At 49.8% G+C, this 19,414-nt stretch overlaps 1 protein-coding gene across 1 annotated transcript; it reads left to right on the forward strand.

The window, feature by feature from the left end:
* Positions 1-1,561: 1,561 nt before the first annotated feature.
* Positions 1,562-14,204, forward strand: ENC1 (ectodermal-neural cortex 1). Its single transcript, XM_002721113.6, has 3 exons — positions 1,562-2,001; positions 5,622-7,436; positions 11,692-14,204. The coding sequence occupies exon 2, from the start codon at positions 5,635-5,637 to the stop codon at positions 7,402-7,404; it is 1,770 nt and encodes a 589-aa protein (XP_002721159.1). The 5' UTR covers positions 1,562-2,001; positions 5,622-5,634; the 3' UTR covers positions 7,405-7,436; positions 11,692-14,204.
* The last annotated feature ends 5,210 nt before the right edge of the window (positions 14,205-19,414 follow it).

Genomic DNA, 19,414 nt, shown 5'->3' on the forward strand with positions numbered 1-19,414 from the left:
TCTCCAGCAGAGGCTGTGCATAACCAAATGTAACGTGAAACTTTTTTTTTTTCCTAAGGCTTGTGGTGAGGCTGACTAGTTAATGCTAGCAAAGGACTTCAGAGGGCACTGTCTGTCTTCGCAAGGAGCGCGGTTTCTCAGCCAGACTTCCAGGAGCTAATGCGGGCGGAGGCGAGTAGGATTAGAGGAAGCGACCCACAGTCCTGGACTGCAGAGGCCTCCGGACTGTTGAAAGCGCCAGGGGCAGCATCCTTGGCCATGGGAAACCATTTCCGCAGCCGGTGTTTTACACACAGCTTGCAGCGGTGGAAGCGGAGGGGGAAGGAAGGGGTGAACGCGGCAGTGCGGCGCTCACCCTGGAGTGGGGACCAAGCGCGGCACACCTTCCTCGGTCTCAGTCTTCTCACCTGTGAAACGGGAGGGGGATGGGTTGGGCCAGGAATCTATGCAGGTCGTCCCAGACCTTATTATTCCAATACTTTATTCCCAGTGGCAAGGCAAGCACTTAACGCAAAAAGAAAACAGGATTCAATAAAAAGGCATCGCCGCGGGAAGCTACTTTGTGCCGTGCCTTTCCCTCCTGGCACGCGGAGCATTAAATGCGTGCCCGAGCCACTTCTCTACTGAACGCCGTCCAAGCACCACCAGCCCACAAAAAAAAAAAAAAAAAAAAAAACAGAAGGGGCCTGGTCGGACAGAGGGAATGGAGGCTTTAACGCTACGGAGAGGAGCTGGCGTGGTAGCTCCTTTGAGTTGGCTTTGAATCAAGCGGCCACAGCGATTGGCTGCCTAGCACGTGGTGCGCGCCCCCGCGGGACAGAGCCCGGACCGCTGCAGCTCCTGCCAGGCGTGGAGCAGAGTCCGGCTGCGAGCGCCGCACCCGTCCGGAGTGAGGAAGGAAGACAACGGGAAAGCGCCCGGGGCTCGAGTCTGGCCGCGTGCCAGCGAGAAACCCCTAGTCCCAGCTTGCAAGACTCGCATAGTGCCCAGAGTGTGCAGACTGCAGCGCCTTCCCTTGTCATTGTGCCCCCTCCGATTGTCCTACCCATGCGCGCTGGTTGTGAGCGCCCAGGGCGCGTGCCGCGGACACCCACTCGCCCCGGCCAGCCTGTCCTGAGCATCTCGTGGGCGCTGGCAGCCCGGGGCGCGCTCCCCTGCGGAGGGTCGCTCAGTTCCCAGGGGATCCATTCAGCAGTCTGGTCCTGAGAGACAGACACTTCGACCCCGGAAACTTGTTTTATTCGCGGCCCTCGAAAGCTGCAGCTGCCAAAGGCTGAGAGCGCGTCCGCTTTGTTTCCCTGCACCGCCCGCAGCCCCCTCCCTGGCTTCCTCTCCCGGTTAACTCCCCCGACACACTCTTCCCCTGCTCCTCGTCTCCTCCCCCCTTCCTCCCTCCCTCCTCCGCCTCCTCCTCCTTCTCCCTCCTCCTCCGTACGCCGCGCTAATGTGCTTCCTCCCCCCCCCCCCCAAGCCCCATGTCAGTCTCGGCACTCGCGCCCCCCCCCCTTCTCTCCACCCCTCCCCGCCGCGCCGTTTATAGCCCGGCTCGCGGTGGCCGGGCGCAGACTCTCGGCCCGGGAGAGAGAGGGAGACGGCGGCGGCGGCGGCGCGGTGGTGGCGCTGTGGAGACCGGGTCTAGACGCCAGGCGGCCGCCCGGCGCAAGGCGCTTTCTGGCTCCCTCCCCCAGTGCACAGCCCGCCTCCTTCCGCGGTGCCTGCAGCCGCAGGCTCGCTCTGCCCTCCCAAGACTCGCTCCGGGAGACGCTGCGCGCGGGTCCTGGGCACAGGGTCCGCGGCCTGAGACCGTGAGGCCGAGGCGAGCCGCCAGCGGTAGCCGGCCTCCGGCGCGGTTCTCTCCCCGGCGGGCGCCCCATGCGCGATCGCTTCTCCCGGGTAGTCGCCACCGCCGCTTCCCGGGACTGAGACGCCCGCTTCGTCGGCTCCCCGCCCGTGACCGAGGCTAGCACTCAGCCGGTCGTGCTCCAGGCAGTCGCCAGCGCTGTAAGTTTCCTCCACTGCCTGGGACCTGTTGCGGGTGCCGCCCGGCCTGCGGGGGGTGTGTTCGCGAGGGGTGAGGACGCGCCGGGCCTCTGGGCTCCCGGCGTGGGCTGGGGGAGCTGTTCCCGATGCCCGCCGCTGCCTCTACCACAGCAAGCCGGAGCAGGGCATCGCCGGAGGGGCCGGCCGGCTTCCTCTCCGCAGCGTGAAACTCCGGCGAGCCGCGGGGGGAAGCGCGGAGCCTAGCCAGGGATAAGATCAGTCTCGCTGTCTGCGGCCTCCAGGGCTCAGCACGAGGGCTGGTTTGCCCACGTTGCGCCCTACCGGTCTCGGGGGAGAGCTGGAACCAGACACCCCTGGTGCGAGCGCGTTCACGGGCGCGGGGGGGGGGGGTAGAAATGTCTGCAGGAAATGAATGAAAACTGGTTTCTGCAAAACTAGTGTTTTTCCTGTGCGAGCAGTCGGCTTTTGGTGTTCCCTTACCAGGTTCAAAGGATAGGAATCGGTGGGCGGGGTAGAGATGAAACATTGAACTTGTTAGGCTTGGAGTTTGGCGTTGCCCTCACGGGCTTGGCCGGCGAGTTAAGTAGCCTTTCGACTATTACAGAGGATTATATGGCGAAAGCTGTGTGTGTGAACAAGATTTTTATAATGTTGACCCATTGTTAGCAATGACGCAGAAGTCCGAGAAAAATCTGCCCGCTTTCTCCTTTGATTGGGTCGAGATCAGGTTGAAAATCTGGAGAGCCTGCTGGCCTGTGGGAGACAGGGAGCCTGCATAAGCACTGCGTGAACCGAGCGTACTGTAACTAGAAGCCCTTTTGATGTTCACAGTAATAGCAGCCCTTTTCTGCCTTTGTAGACGCAGGTTAAGTATATGTGTGCGTGTCGTCGCCACTCACTTGGTATGCAAATATGTCTCTGGGGGCTTTAAAAAATGCTGCAAGGATGATTCCTTTTTTGATGAAGGTGTATTTAGTGGCTTCAGTCCTGTCTCCTGATATGTTCATGTTTGCATAATTCTAAACCAGAAAGCAAGTCATTTCCCCTGAGCCTTCGCGTTTATGTTTTATTTTAATCATACATTCCTGCCAGAATGTTAAGATTCTGACTGTGGTATGCTTTTCCATCTGGATGGTATCCAAGATGACAGGCTAGTGTCTTGCCTCTGGCTCTCTGGGCCAACCTGGAAGACAGGAGCAGAGCCCGGAGATGCAGATCCTGTATCCTGAGGTCTTTTAAGCAAACTGTTTTCTGAAATGCAAACTGAATTGTAACTGTTGTGTACACCGGGAGTCTAATATGCAGGAAAACCCTTGGTGGTCCAGCGTGAGTCCATGGCACTGGGCTCCCTTCTTCAGCTGGCTACACAGGAGTGTTTAGATCATCTTGTGAGGTTTAGGCTCACAGTGTTCCTCAGAATATTTCAAGCTGAAAGTAAGTAATTCAAGTGACAGCTGCAGGAGTGGTGGATCATCAGGGATGCTAATATGTGCTATAATACTTTGGGTACCTGGTGCATTCACAGAGGTTCAGGTGGGTTCTTCTGCAGTGCATTAAAATGGACTAGACAGTGGGGCTTAGCCTGAAGTGGGAGTAACCTTTGGCTGCTTGTCATTTTTCCTAAGCTTTCTCACTGTGGAGGCTTCTGGTTCTTTGTAAAGAAAGTCTTCCCTCCCTGGCTACTGGAGGACTCTTGGACTCTTGTTACTTTCTTCCACTAAGCCCTGTTTACCCAGCCCAAAAAGTTACATGCCCCAAATAAAGGAAAGCAAGTTGCATCACCTGATGGTATGTGGCTTGTCTGAGGCATGTTAGGCACCTGCCTTTATTGTGTTCTAGGCTCTTCCCTTCTGTGCTGTGTGCCTCACAGCTGGTCAGGAAAGTGCAGTTTCACATTCTAGCCGATGACTCTGTGGTAAGCCATTCCGGTTGCATTTATTACTAATTCCTGGGACATCCATTGAAAATACCTGAATGGCTGTGTTTGGAACAGATACTGTAACCACGCACCCAGTTTTACCCTGCTTAGGAATCCTTTGACAGGCGGGTTCTTGAGGGCTTTATTACTTTATTCCTTTACAGTGACAGGGGAAGTGTTAAAAAGGGAGCAGGGCCGTGATGCATTTTTTGAAGACAAATGATAGGCGTTTCCTGTATGTTTGCCTTAGGTTTTTGTACTGAAGAAAGCCAAAGGAGAGCTTCAGGTTTGGCTGTGATTTCAATTTGCAGACCCACGAAAACACTTCAGTCAGCAAATAAATTATAGGGTGGCCCTAAATTAACAGTGACTGGTGATACACACACACAGATATGTGTGCCTGTGTGTATGTTTTGACTTAAATAAAGCACTGTTTGTATTTTGAACTCTTGTATGCAGGTACCATCATTTACAGGTACACAGTCCCGCTAATGTACTGTTTAATCAAAAGAGAAGGGTAGGTTGATCCTTTGTTCTTGCAACTGTTTTTCCAAGAATTGGTATAAGGGAGGAAGAACAGAAAACAGCACTCACGAGTATGCGACTCAAAATATTCTTCCTTTTGTGTGGGCCAAATCCTTCTTTGGAAGCTATCCAGAGCAAGAAAGATGGGTGGCAACTATGGCCAGAATCTATTGTGTGCATCCACTAAGGCTCACCGATCAGTATATGGTCGTGTTTATCTCGGGGTGCTTTTAGAATCCCGTAGTGGTAGAGCTGTCTGGTTAGAAATTATCTGTAACATTGAAATAAAGGTCTAGACCATAGCAGAAGTTGGCCATTTACTGTGTATGTTGGCAGATTGGATTGTACCAAAGGAATTCTTTTTTTTTTTTTTTTCTTTTTGACAGGCAGAGTGGACAGTGAGAGAGAGAGACAGAGAGAAAGGTCTTCCTTTTGCCGTTGGTTCACCCTCCAATGGCCGCCGCGGCCGGCGTACCGCGCTGATCCTATGGCAGGAGCCAGGTGCTTCTCCTGGTCTCCCATGGGGTGCAGGGCCCAAGGACTTGGGCCATCCTCCACTGCACTCCCTGGCCACAGCACAGAGCTGGCCTGGAAGAGGGGCAACCGGGACAGAATCCGGCGCCCCCACCGGGACTAGAACCCGGTGTGCTGGCGCCACAAGGCGGAGGATTAGCCTAGTGAGCCACGGCGCCGGCCCCAAAGGAATTCTTAATGGAATTAATTAGTAGGTATCTGTTTTTTACACATGGCTTTGTGCTGCATAGGGCATTAAAGCTGGTGCCCATGCTGGCGTTACGAGAGCAGGAGCCCTGGCATTTTAAGTGGCCTGCAGTGAATCAGTTGGACTGAGACAGAGAGCTATAAGGAGACTTCACTCCTCTTGGATTTCCCTGACTGACATAGTCAAGGACCTCAGTATCCACAAAGTTGGCAATCAGGTTTTCCAAGAAGAACCTGCTTTTAAGCGGGGATTTTTTTTTTTAACAGTGTATGATTTATGGCCCAGCAGTATTTTAAATGAAAGCTTTCCCTTCCAGGTCATTGTCTTGTACTGGGATGGCCATGCATTGGCACTCGAGATAGCAACAAGTTGTTTTGTTTTCTTTGTCCAGGATGATTGTTGCCCTTGTCCTGCTTTTCAGAGCATCCTGTTCAAAGGTGTGGCTTTGTTTTTTAGGAGTGGAAACAAAATGTCAGTCAGCGTGCATGAGAACCGCAAGTCCAGGGCCAGCAGCGGCTCCATCAACATCTACCTGTTTCACAAGTCCTCCTATGCCGACAGCGTCCTCACCCACCTCAACCTTTTACGCCAGCAGCGTCTCTTCACCGACGTCCTCCTCCATGCGGGGAATAGGACCTTCCCCTGCCACCGGGCAGTGCTGGCCGCATGCAGCCGCTACTTCGAAGCCATGTTCAGCGGCGGCCTGAAAGAGAGCCAGGACAGCGAGGTGAACTTCGACAATTCCATCCACCCAGAAGTCCTAGAGCTTCTCCTCGACTATGCGTACTCCTCCCGGGTCATCATCAACGAGGAGAATGCAGAATCGCTCCTGGAGGCTGGTGACATGCTGGAGTTTGAGGACATCCGGGATGCCTGTGCCGAGTTCCTGGAGAAGAACTTGCACCCCACCAACTGCCTGGGCATGCTGCTGCTGTCCGACGCACACCAGTGCACCAAGCTGTACGAGCTCTCCTGGAGAATGTGTCTCAGCAACTTCCAGACCATCCGGAAGAACGAAGACTTCCTCCAGCTGCCTCAGGACATGGTCGTGCAGCTCCTGTCCAGTGAGGAGCTGGAGACAGAAGATGAAAGGCTGGTGTACGAGTCTGCAATTAACTGGATCAGCTACGACCTGAAGAAGCGTTACTGCTACCTCCCAGAACTGCTGCAGACGGTGAGGCTGGCACTCCTGCCGGCCATCTATCTCATGGAGAACGTGGCCATGGAAGAGCTCATCACCAAGCAGAGGAAGAGCAAGGAGATCGTGGAAGAGGCCATCAGGTGCAAGCTGAAGATCCTGCAGAACGACGGTGTGGTCACCAGCCTCTGTGCCCGGCCTCGGAAAACCGGCCATGCCCTCTTTCTCCTGGGGGGGCAGACTTTCATGTGTGACAAGCTGTATCTAGTAGACCAGAAGGCCAAAGAAATCATTCCCAAGGCTGACATTCCCAGCCCAAGAAAAGAGTTCAGCGCGTGTGCGATTGGCTGCAAAGTATACATTACTGGGGGGCGAGGGTCTGAAAACGGAGTCTCAAAAGATGTCTGGGTTTACGATACCCTACACGAGGAGTGGTCCAAAGCTGCCCCCATGCTGGTGGCCAGGTTTGGCCATGGCTCTGCTGAACTAAAGCACTGCCTGTATGTGGTCGGGGGGCACACGGCCGCTACGGGTTGTCTCCCAGCCTCCCCGTCGGTCTCCCTAAAGCAAGTAGAACATTATGACCCCACAACCAACAAATGGACCATGGTGGCCCCACTCCGCGAGGGCGTAAGCAATGCCGCTGTCGTGAGTGCCAAGCTCAAGTTGTTTGCTTTTGGGGGTACCAGTGTCAGTCATGACAAGCTCCCCAAGGTTCAGTGTTACGATCAATGTGAAAACAGGTGGACGGTACCGGCCACCTGTCCCCAGCCCTGGCGCTACACAGCAGCAGCTGTGTTGGGGAACCAGATTTTTATTATGGGAGGAGACACAGAGTTCTCTGCCTGCTCTGCTTACAAATTCAACAGTGAGACTTACCAGTGGACCAAGGTGGGAGACGTGACAGCCAAACGCATGAGCTGCCACGCTGTGGCTTCCGGAAACAAACTCTACGTGGTTGGAGGCTACTTCGGCATTCAGCGATGCAAGACCCTGGACTGCTATGATCCGACGTTAGACGTGTGGAGCAGCATCACCACCGTCCCGTACTCACTGATCCCTACGGCGTTTGTCAGCACCTGGAAGCATCTGCCTTCTTAGGTGACCGGCGTCCTGAAGGAAGTGAGCATGAGGTAAGAAGCCAGTTTAGCTCCAGACAGAAGGCTGCATGCAGGTAGGCTCGAGGCCTAGGTCCAACATGTGGAGTGAGACCTGATCCACAGCTTATTCTGCAGGAGTCCTATAAAAGCCATTCAGACAGAGAGCTTGTACCTCCAGAACATAATGCTCCTATTGACCACAGCCGTATAACCTAAGTCAGCAGTTCTTGGCGTTTACTGAGGCTCAGGGTCCCCTGAAGAGGTTTACAAAAACTGCCCAGCCCAGAGACTTTGCTTTATTTGGTGTAGGGTGGGGCCCAGGAACCAGCATTTTAAGAGAAGTTTTTCCAGTGATTCTGATAGCCGGTGCCAGCTAGTGTTTATGCAACCTCTCCTGTATGCCTGGAGCCATGCTATTTGTTCCTCGTGGATCATCTCATTTCATCCTGACCACAGGCCCGTGGGATGATGTTACCAGCCTCATGTTACAGAGGAAAAAAACATATATATATATATATATAGAGAGAGAGAGAGAGAGAGAGAGAGAGAGAGGTGGGGGGGTAAGTGGTTGCCCAAGGTCATAGAGGTAAATAAATCAACCAGGGGCGAGCATTTGGCCTAGAGGTTAAGACACCAGATTGGGACACCTGCATCCTATATCCAAAGGCCTGGGTTCAAGTCCCAGCTACTCATGATTTCAACTTCTCTGGAAGGCAGTGGTGATGGCTCAAGTACTTGGGTCTCTGCCACTCATGTGGGAGACACGGACCGGGTTCCCTGCTCCTACTTTAGCCAGTACTCACTGTGGGAAGCACTGATCCAGCAGAAGGAAACTTTCTCTATGTCTCTGAAAAAAGATTTTTTTCATTTAAAATAAAAGAAATTAACCCAGAGCATAAATGCTTGAGAATCATGCTAAACCCAGACTTGATAAGCTTGAGCTTCATATAGGCAACCCGGAAGATAACCTCTTTGCAATTCAAATTTTGCTTCCTCAAATACTTTTGGGAATAAATAAGGTTGAAAATCTTCATTATGATATTATTCATTCATAGATTATTCTCTCCTAGATTATCTATTAGTCTATATAATATCTTTATTCAAAAAAACCCAGCTCCTTCAGGGTGTTCAGAGGAGCATCTAGGTCTGCCCTTGGAAGATGTTGCCCGCACATCAGAGACCTGTGTGAGGTGCAGAACGGAGCCCCCTGAACTGCCTGATTGCTTTCAGAGTTCATCACTCAGGCTGATGCGGTTATCAGGACTAGCAAGAGCTGTGTTTCTGTGTCATATCTGAGTACACAGTGGTTGTCTTGTGTGTTTAAGAGTATTTAATACCCTTGGCTCCAGTGTGTAGACCAACACAGCTCAGTGCTCACAAAACTCCAGGCTACTTTACTACTATCAAACCTTCCTAGGATGGGCCCAGGAGCCCCATAAGCATGTGTAAGCGCAGCACACAGGACACAGATTGTGTTGATTTGTTTTGGTGATTCATGGGCTTGCTACTCCTAATAAGAGAAGGAAATAACTGCTTTGGAGAAAGTACAATGAAAAGAAACTCATTATTTGCGAACTTTTGGCTCTCTTTTCCCTGGTGTGCTTCACACCTTTAAAGGTGAATTGAGAGGGGAAAAACAGTAACCTAGGAGTATTTGCAAGGTAACTTGTTTCTTCTGTCTCCTGCAGTTTGTTTACAAACATCATTAAAATTGGCTTTCCAGATCTCATCTACGTTTTTCACTTGTATATTTCCTCAGCCTCTTAACAGTTAGCAGTTCTTAGTAATGCAATGTTGCCTTAGAATGCATGCCTTCAAAGGAGCTGGGACAGTCGGAAATCTTTTCTGGGGAGCCACTGGGCCAACAACATCCCACACCAAACTGGTTTTTGCAGCCTTGCTGGCATGTTAGTAATCCTAAACAAACAAGAGCTCTGAACATGGTTACTTCATTGGCGATATGAATGTGTGACTCAACGCTAAAGCAGGTTGAAAGAACCTCGTCGGCAAAAGCATCAATTAACAGCTACTAAGTTGGGTGTTAGTCCAGAACTGACTATATTTGCAGAGAAGCGCCATAAAATGGCCAGTGACATGGAAAACAATAGTAGGAGACTGGCATCATGGGAGCAGGGGAAGGAAATTGAGGGTGAAAGAGGAGACTGACCATGTGCACCCTCTGGTCTAGAACCCTGGTCTCCAGGCTGCTTCTCTGTGGAGTGAGTAGTTTGAACCGTACTTCCCCTAAGATCCATCCCAATTAGACACGGGTGAATTGAGGAGAAGGTGGAGAGAAAAAGGGTGGAAATACCTTGCTCAATGCCGGGCCCATATTGTGGTCAATACCCTTCTAAGTTTTCCTTCAAATAAACCCTAACCTCCTCCGAGACACAGCAGTGGAACTGGCTTTGCGTGGGTTGGGACATTCAGTTTCTCGGACTGTGTTTACTTGTCATCTTTATTCTTCAGTTTCAGTTCCCTCTGTCTCAGCCACAGAGAGTATGTTGGCAAAGACCCGAATTCACCCTCTCCTTCTGGTCCCCGGGAAGCAGAGCCAGTCTGGGTTATGTGGGAAACAACACCCTCCTCACCCTCCGTCCGCCAGTGAGAGCCGAGCACATAAAAATGAAGTTTGACAGGGGCAGGTCTGCTGCTGTTCAAGGGCCAGATCAAAGCCATGCTTTGAGTTTCCCACAGAAGGAACGTCAGTTCAGATTTCTAAGGTTTACCACACACAGGACGGTGTGAAAACCTGCAGGCCCACAGAGTGACTTGGAGAAGGTGCTGGGGAGGTAGGGGCCACAGACCCTTCCCTTGGCTCTCCGAAGGGAGGTGCTAACTGAATGAATGCAGTTTCCAAGGAGTTTTCACTCTGTCTAAAGCTCCTCCACCCTGAGATTGTAACTCCTGCTGCTCTGTCAGTGGGTGGGAGGCGCAGAAAGGAAATTACTTTGATTACCTCTATTTTCATGGTGCTGTGTGACACCCCCCAGCCTGACAACCCTTTAAACCTTGATTAGCTTTGCTGCTTCTCCCTCAGATCTGTGTGTGTATGTTTTTCTTTTGAGTTTGAAATTTTGTATTCCTACAAGCCACATTCTTTTGGCCTAATGTTGATATATAGGTTACAGGGAGGTGGGGGTGGGGGGTGGGGTGGTGACACCATAGTCTAAGGAATGCCTTGAAGGCTTGAATCACTGTTACGAAACAGCCAAAGGAAACAACTAATGAATCAGACTTCTGCACACACACAGGCAAGGCGAGAAAAAAGCAGCGCAAGCACTGAGCACTCCGGGATTCCCTTTGTGCGTCCTCAGAGCGGTAGGGGTGTAGATTCCTGTGCTAGGGCTGGAAACACGACCCAGGAGAGACAGGATGAAAGCTTTAAAGACAAATACCTTCTGCAAAATTCCCCTGTGAACTCAAGTTAGTAACTGGGAGGGGTGGGCACCGCGGGCAAAGGCCAGTTCCTGTGCGGTGCACACGCTTCCTGCTCACGGCAGCACTCAGAGTTTATACGCAGGCTCGATGCCTGTGGCTTCTGTAGATAATAGCGCTGGCATAGCTTAGCCCGTAGTCTCCTAAATGTGGACTAATGAACTTTGAGAATAAAGTCCAGCCTTGGGCTGTGGAGGCCTGGTGTATTGTTATGTGAAAGGAAGCGAGACTGATTTCTGCCATAATGAATAGCAGAGATGCATTTAAATAAGAGGATTAATACATCTGCCTTATATGGTGAATAAATTTAATTTGGAGTCCTTTATGGTACGTGGCCAAGGAGGTTTTGCACAGGAATCTCTTCCCACTGGCCCCCTAGTGATCACTTTACAGTGGCTCTGTTTAACCACAGACATGAAGTTCCTGAATGTTGGGATGCATAATAGCATCGAGGTGGCCAGGTGTGATGTGGGTACTTCAAAAAGTTTGTGGAGAATGGGATTAAAAGATAAAGTTTATTTTGGTGTAAAACACAGTTGAGTTCCATAAGACAGCATTTTCCATGGACTTTTGAAGACCCCCTCACATGTTTGGGAAAGAATTGGAAATCCTTTAGACACCGTTTGTTGTTCCTGGTCAGACCAGCCCGCATGTGTGCAAGCACATGTATGTGCGCTTAAGGCAAGTTACCATCTTTGCATATTTCCTACTGGATGTGTAATTAAGACCTTTAGAAGCAATATCCAGCTCTGTCTTGAGTTTAACTGTTTTTAAAACGTCCTACTAAAAAAAATCATACAAATCCTTCATGCTTTTTTTGTGTGTGTTTTTTTTTCTTTTCCTATTTTAGCTCACTCCACGAGACAGCATGAGATTTCTACTTTGGAGAGGAAGGCAAGTTTAATGAAGAGGAAGAAAACAGAAAAGTTGCTACAAGACTTGAGTAAAATCCACTGCACCTTGTAAATGTTCTAACTGGACATGAAGGAGGGGGGGTGGGAGTTTCCAGTGCAAGCAGCACATGGTTTAAATATGAATGAATGAACTGTGATCTAGTCCTTGTCTTGTAATTGTGGATTAATGTCAGCATTAATCAGCCCCTCAAAGGGAGAGAAAAGCTGGACCTTTTCCCTTGCTGTACCATATTCAGCGTTTGATTTCCATGGGCTCCGCCATTTGTGTGTAAAATTTGAAATGGTTGTCGCCTCTCTCTGAAGAGCGAGCTTGAAGGCTGCACACCAGCTGCCGTCCGGGGGTCGGGGGGGACACTGACTGAGCTGGCTGGAGGACGGGGACCACCGACTCCCCGTGCACCTCCAGGGACTGTGCACTCCCCAGCAAGGCTTCCGAACAAGGGGGCTGTTGTTGAGAGCCTTTTGGTAGATGTTCTTGTCTATTTATAAATGACTGTAAACTTTCCCTTAGCGTTAAGAATGTGTTACAGATCTAGCTATTTATTGTTTGATGCCTGCATGCTGAAGCGATGCCTCACCGTGGTCCGCACGTGCAGGGACCTGTGTGAATGGTTGTATGTTTTGCACATTTTGTGGTTGTTGAGGTGTGCTTTGCCGCACAAAGATGAAAACTTTTCAGTTACAATTTGGAGTTTAACTGGAGGGTGGGGGTGGGCGGGGGGAGGGCGGGATTAAATGCCAAGACAGGGAAGGCTTACAAGACATCCCAGAGTAAACCGCGGAGGTCTGTTTTCTTAGATGCACCGACTTTTAATGGGGTTTCCTGAGATAGGGTCAGGCTGATTGCTGATGGGGTACAGGGGGCTCCTTCTCTCTGCCCTGCTCCCTCCCATCTGATTCACCTAACTTCAGCTGCTGAAATGTGGAAAGGACCAAATCGCTTTACAGTTTTTTTTTTTTCTTTGTGTAATATCCTGACATCCTGGAAAATTCTGTGGAATCATTCTGTATATAGAGCACAAGGTAAAGTCATTGTCCAAAGTTTATTTATTTATCTATTTATTACCCCCCTGAGAATACTTTGCCATAACCACAGCTAACAAGAAAAACAGGTGTCACTAATGTGAGTTAAGTCACCATCCACGTTTCCTTGACCTGGACCTAGTGCTCTCTCTTACTGCTGGACGATTTAGCTAGAAGTCCTCTAATTCCTTCATACTGGTACAGTGTATACTCTAGCGCCCACCTTTAGGTGAATCTCTAAAAAAAATCTCTTTGGTGCCCAGAAGTGACACATATCTGGCCACAAAACACCAAAAAATTGCAAGCAGTGGCCCCTATTGAGATTTCCCGGTGTAGCCGGGACTCGATTGTGAATACATTCTTTGCTAGTTTGAGTGCTTGCTTGTTAAACATGTGCCGTGATAGGTATTAGTGCTAGACCCAAATAAGGTGCTTCCTCAAAGCTGTCTGGGGAAGGCCAAAGTGTGCAACTTAAACTGCTTTTGTCGGTGTTTCTCACATAGCTGTATTTTAGAAAATAAGGTTTAAGACTGACAACATCCTCGTACATCGTGAGTGCTTGCATTGTCTGATGATGGATAAATCCTTACTGTTTCTCTCCACCTTAGTGCGTTAGGCTTATTGTACGTGTCTGTGTGTGCCATGGATATAGTGGGACCAAAAGAAATGAACCATTGGCCTAAAAGAATCTTTGTACTTGGCAGCAGTCCGTTGCTGGTCCCTGGATGTGTTCTGAGCAGTGCCAATGTCTAATCCAATCCCAGCGGCATGGTTACCCAGCAGCAGTGCGGGCCCTGTAGCTTAGGATGCAAATCCACCAGAGATGGATGTCAGCGAGTGGCTTCTGAAAGCAGGCTGGATTTTCTGCAGCTGTTTCAAAGTTGTGGTCTGTCCTTGAATCCTCGGTTAATGACTCTGTGAGAGCCAGAGGGAGCCGCGGTGAGGGTGGGCCCCCAGCCTGCGGGGAACTTTCTGGACTCCCACTCTCTGCATTGATGTGGGCATTTGGGCTCCCTACTTGACCATTCTCACCCTGTGAAACGTCCAACACTTTGAAGCAAATACAATTCACAGCACAGGACACACAAAAACCTTGGCGTAAGACAGGGAGGGTTCTTCTCATTTTGAGGCCTGGTTGCCGTAGTAACGGACAACAAAGGGCAGCCTTCCACTTCTGGTATAATTGTGTAGCCCCTTTTCTCCCGGCTTGACACCTGTCTGAATAAGAGTGATTAGAGCCACATAATATCCCTCTCTTGGTTGTTGAGTATATGATTCACGCACAAAACCCCGTATAAGTTGAAGTAAAATGTTCATGTTCGTATGTACTTGTTTGCTACTACTACATTTTTGAGGTTTTGTAAAAGTTTTTTTTTTTCACAATGTGAAACTGGAAGTCAATAAATTATTAGAGATTTTCTCTTCATTGTGTGTGTGGAGTCTTTATTTGAATATGGCAGAATTGTAGGCCTTGAAAACTTGTGCCTCTTGTTTTATCAAAAGGTTCATTTCTGTATATTTACATGTGCTTCATTTCACCTTAGTCATATACATTTACCTAAGTTATTTTGTTCACTGAATAAAACTGACCTTGAGAACATCTCTAAGCAAAGGAAAATGTCTCATTGATAGGTCATTCGTAGCTTGGGTTACAAAAGCCACACACCGTGCAGCTTCACCACAGTGTACTTTCAGTTTTTGTATCCCACATGTGGATTGTATTTTAATAGAAAGCTATAGAACGGCCTGGAGTGAAGTCCTCTTTTCACCCACTGACATTCACTTTAAAATAAAGTAAGTGGAAATACTTGGATATTGATTCTTGAAAGGGTGAAGTTAACCCCTCAGCTTCTTCCAGGTCAACAGCTGTCCTGGCTGGCTCCATGCATGGCCAGATGAAGCCTCCCACCCCCACCTCCCGACAGCTTCATGTCACAATGAGATGCCCCTTTCAGTGTGCCAAGCAATACCAGGCATAATCTTTTCTGGTTAGAAAATAAATACTACCTAGTGGGAACTGTACAAGAGCCCACAAGTGGACATGATGCTATTATGACCTTTGGATGTGGACCCAGATGCCAGAGAACAGATGCCTTGGGTTTGACAAAAGGATCACTGGGTTCTGTGCTAGGTGGGGCTGGTCTGGAGCAAGACTTTAGGAGCAAGTGGCTCAGTTCTTTTTTTTTTTTTTTTTTTTTTGACAGGCAGAGTGGACTGTGAGAGAGACAGAGAAAGGTCTTCCTTTGCCGTTGGTTCACCCTCCAATGGCTGCCGCGGCTGGCGCGCTGCGGCCGGCGCACTGCACTGATCCGATGGCAGGAGCCAGGTGCTTCTCCCTGGTCTCCCATGGGGTGCAGGGCCCAAGGACTTGGGCCATCCTCCACTGCACTCCCTGGCCACAGCAGAGAGCTGGCCTGGAAGAGGGGCAACAGGGACAGAATCCGGCACCCCAGCTGGGACTAGAACCCAGTGTGCCGGCGCCACAAGGCGGAGAATTAGCCTAGTGAGCCACGGTGCCGGCCCGGCTCAGTTCTCAAGTTCTGAGTACAGTGCTGATGACCCGTGGAAACCCTGTGGATGACACCCTACATATGACACCAGATGACAAGGAAGAAGAAAGCAGGCATTTATGGGTAGGACTTGGAAGAAATCTTAATGTTAATCCTTTGAAGGGTTGAAAATAAGTCCTATGTTGAGATCACCCCAGACAGCAGTGGTAGGCACATGACTTTCAGCTGCAAATCACAGAACTCTGGCCATGGTAGTGAGACCACTGCAGGTTGGGAAAGCACCCGCAACGAGGCCATCAGCTGTCTGAGGCTGGGCTCAGGGCTTTGGTCTTTGTGCTCGCAGAATGGCAGCTGAACCTCATGGAACCTCAGCTGCTTCCCAGGCTTTGGGAACCAACAGGGGAGGAAGGGCATATGCCAAGGAAGCTCTCCCCTTTTCTTGGAATTAGAATAGTTCACCCAAAAGGCCTACCTGGGAGACTCAGACTAACATCTCATTGGCCAGTACTTGGTGATGTGAACTTTCCAAGCTGCAAGGGAAGCGGGGGCGGAGGGCACACTTGTATCTGGCTGCCTTAATAAGGGGAAAGGGAAACCAGGTGTTGGCTGGGCAGCTACAAAGAGTGGTAAACAATAGCCCTGTGTACTGAGTGACTGCGGCGAGCTGGGGATCACGCCTGACAGTCATTTCACTGAATCCTCACAACAAAGCATGCATAGTGCAGAGAACTTACTTCTTAATATTGCTGAGTCTCAGTTCCTTCATCTGTAAGCTAACCATGACTATAGTAGACTTCGATTCTGAAAAAGATTTAATAACATAGTAGAATTAGGCTAATAATTAAGAGTTAAGAGGGCAGCAAGTGCAGCACTTGGCATTCACTGGGTCTTGGATAATGTCACACCATTGGGAGAAATGAACAAGCAGCTCTAAGGCTTTTTCTGCTCCAGGAACTGCGTGAAGGGTTCTCTTGCCCCTCACCTGGACACAGCCTTGCAGCAGCCCTGCCAGAGCAGATAGCATCATTGTCCCCATTTTGTAGATGAAGAAAGTGGCTTTGCCTCAGAATGGCAGAGCTGGCTGTCAAGGCACACTCTCTGAGCTGTTCCTCTAGGTCCAGGAATGTGGAGGCAGGTGACTCACGGGGCTGAGCCCAGCTAGGGGAAGCCAGGGCTGCCTGGATCCATCAGTACTGGAAGACACAAATTGGTGAGATGGTCTGAGGAAGCCGGCAGCCAGGGGGCCCTACCACAGACCAGGGCCTTCCAAAGCAAGTAGGTGTCTACGCTGAGACCCAATGTTCCTCCACAACCAGTTTCAGAGGACAAAGTTGTAGGCAATTTAAAAATAAATGAGGAGGGGATGGCGCTGTGGCATAGTGGTTGAAGCTGCTGCCTACAGTGCCAGCATCCCATATGGGCACCGGTTCAAGTCCCAGCTGCTCCACTTCCGCTCCAGCTCTCTGCTATGGCCTGGGAAAGCAGCAGAAGATGGCCCAAGTCCTTGGGCCCCTGCAGCTGCATGGGAGACCTGGAAGAGACTCCTGGCTCTGGGCTTCAATGGCGTAGCTCTGGCTGTTGCGGACATCTGGGGAATGAACCAGTGGATGGAAGACCTCTTTCTCTCTCCCTCTCTCTCTGTCTCTCTCTCCCTCCCTCTGCCTCTCTGTAACTCTGCCTTTCAAATAAATAAATCAATCTTCAAAATAAATAAATAAATATATAAAAATAAATGCAGCTCCCTGGTGGTGGCTGCACTGGTAATTTATTAGAGTGCCCACTGATGCTTGGGGTACTTCTCTGTTTGTAAAACATTGGCTGGCTGCACAACTGAGCATGTAAATAGCTGTGGCCAGACCTTTCCATGCAACCAGAACTGCGACCCTCCACGGGCAGCAGCCAGTCCAGCATATCCACCCTTTACCTGCAGTTGCCAGCGCACAAAGCTGGCCTCCTCCGTGCATTAAACTCAGGACGACAGGCTCATACCTCCAGCAATGGTCCAGCAATCCCAACAACAGCCCCTGTAGAAATTAGCTCCAGAAAACAGCTGGAACTTGATGAATAACTGACATCTTCCCTACTCTTCGCCTTTGTTTCCAATTTAAAACCAACTAGAGAAATTCAGGTAAGTACCCCTAAGCAATCCCCACAGGAAGCCCTGCTTCCAGTTAGCCCGCCTGTGGCTTCGCCACATAAACAGCTCCACTCCAACCTGAACCCTTTCTTCCTTCCTTTTTTTTTTTTTTAATAAAGCTTCCCCTCTTCTCTGTCTTCTTTTGAGTCTCTGCCAAAACACAGTGACAGTGGCCAACTCCTTTGCTATAGCAAGCTGTTGCCAAATAGCCGCTGAGGTCGTTGTTTATCACCACAGACAAATGTCGGTTCAATAAAATAATGAAATATTTTCATAAAAAGCTTCACAACAGTGAAGTGGGGACCCACTTTGTGGGTTCTGGGAAGCTAGGTTTTCAGAAGGTTGCTGTTTTCGTCGTGAGCGTCTGAGTGAATGAAACGCACACAATACATGCAGCAGGAGAAAAATGGATTTTGAGTTAATGGGGTTGAGAGAAAGGCATCTGGTTTGCCAAAAGGAGAGCAGTTGCTTTGTTTGGGAGTATTTTGAATAAAGTGAGGACACTTAAGTAAGTTCTACAGCCATATTCGTGGTGCACAGAAATGTAGGAATAAGTGCAAAAACTTAGCAGTTAATTCCTGGTCTTGCCTGTCGCAAATCTTAAGTGCTTTGTCTGTCTGACACATACTCAGACTAAGCCATCTGTCCTGCATTTGAATTTAATCACAGACAATGCATTTTAAAGCTCTGCTATTTGTCAGGCACTGGACAACTAGGTGCAAAACCTAACTTTCAGAGAGGAAAAAAAAATGTACATTGAGGCATGACTGTGAGTTGAAAATGATTTGACTAAGTAAATTATGAATCTACCATCATCTTGTCCAGTTCTGCTTATAGCCCTTTGCTTTGTGAGTCCTGGGGAAGCCAAATGAGACAAAGTTTCTGGCTTTCTCTCGCTGGTCTCGTTTCCTTGGCAACCATAATCTTCATCTCCACAAAGACCGGGGACTATTGAGGAGAGGCAGTTGGAATTTCAGCAAGTTTCTCGTGAATCCTTTCCTTGTGTTATCAGACGATTTGTGCTGTTACAAGAAGTTATTTTACACCTCTTTTTGAGGAGGTGTTGGGAGTATTTATTGGATATCCTAGAAAGGCTGAAACGAGTTTTTCCACAAGACACACTATTATCGTAACTGCAGAGCAGATGGAATTGGCCTTTTGGTGGACAGAGTAGGCACCTGCAAAACAAGAACCAAACTCCTTGTCTGTCTGTTTGTCTTTCTCTATCTCTTTCACACACACACACACATAAGCAAGCTCTGTATTATAAACACCCCTGCTTGCTCCACCACCCATATACTGTTGTGGAGGCACTGCTGCGAGAAGCTTTTCAAGAGACTGAATCTTGCAACTTTGCAATAATTTATATGCCTGAAGGGCAGGAAGGGAGAAAGAAGAGAAAGAAGATATTCTTTGGGAACTGGGCCCTGGGGTGCAGGGACCCTCTTCACATCCTTTTCTTATACTGCCAGAGAGCCCATCTATCCCAGAGAGACGGGGCCAACCAGCACCCTTTTTAAAGGGCAATAGTGAGGCTCCATTTTGAGTCTGTTTAGTCATTCATGCATTCATGTGCATCAGGGTTGGGGGATGGGAGAATGGGGTGCAGGCACTAATGGCAGAGCAAGGGCAAGGCTGGGAGTTAAGAGACCTGCAGGTGTGGATGAAGAATGAGCAGGCAAAATTCTTCTTCAAAATGGTGTGGCTGGGGCCGGCGCTGTGGCGCAGCGAGTTAATGCCCTGGCCTGAAGCACCAGCATCCCTTATGGGCACCGGTTCTAATCCCGGCTGCTCCTCTTCCAATCCAGCTCTCTGCTGTGGCCTGGGATAGCCATGGAAGATGGCCAAATCCTTGGGCCCCTGCACCCGGGTGGGAGACCCGGAGGAAACTGCTGGCTCCTGGCTTCGGGTTGACACAGCTCCGGTGGTTGCGGTCATCTGGGGAGTGAACCAATGGGTGGAAGACCTCTCTCTCTGTCTCTACCTCTC

The sequence above is a fragment of the Oryctolagus cuniculus genome, chromosome 14 (genome assembly GCF_051225735.1).
Source record: "Oryctolagus cuniculus isolate XC-2025 breed Fujian yellow rabbit chromosome 14, ASM5122573v1, whole genome shotgun sequence".
In the NCBI taxonomy this organism is placed as follows: Eukaryota; Metazoa; Chordata; class Mammalia; order Lagomorpha; family Leporidae; genus Oryctolagus; species Oryctolagus cuniculus.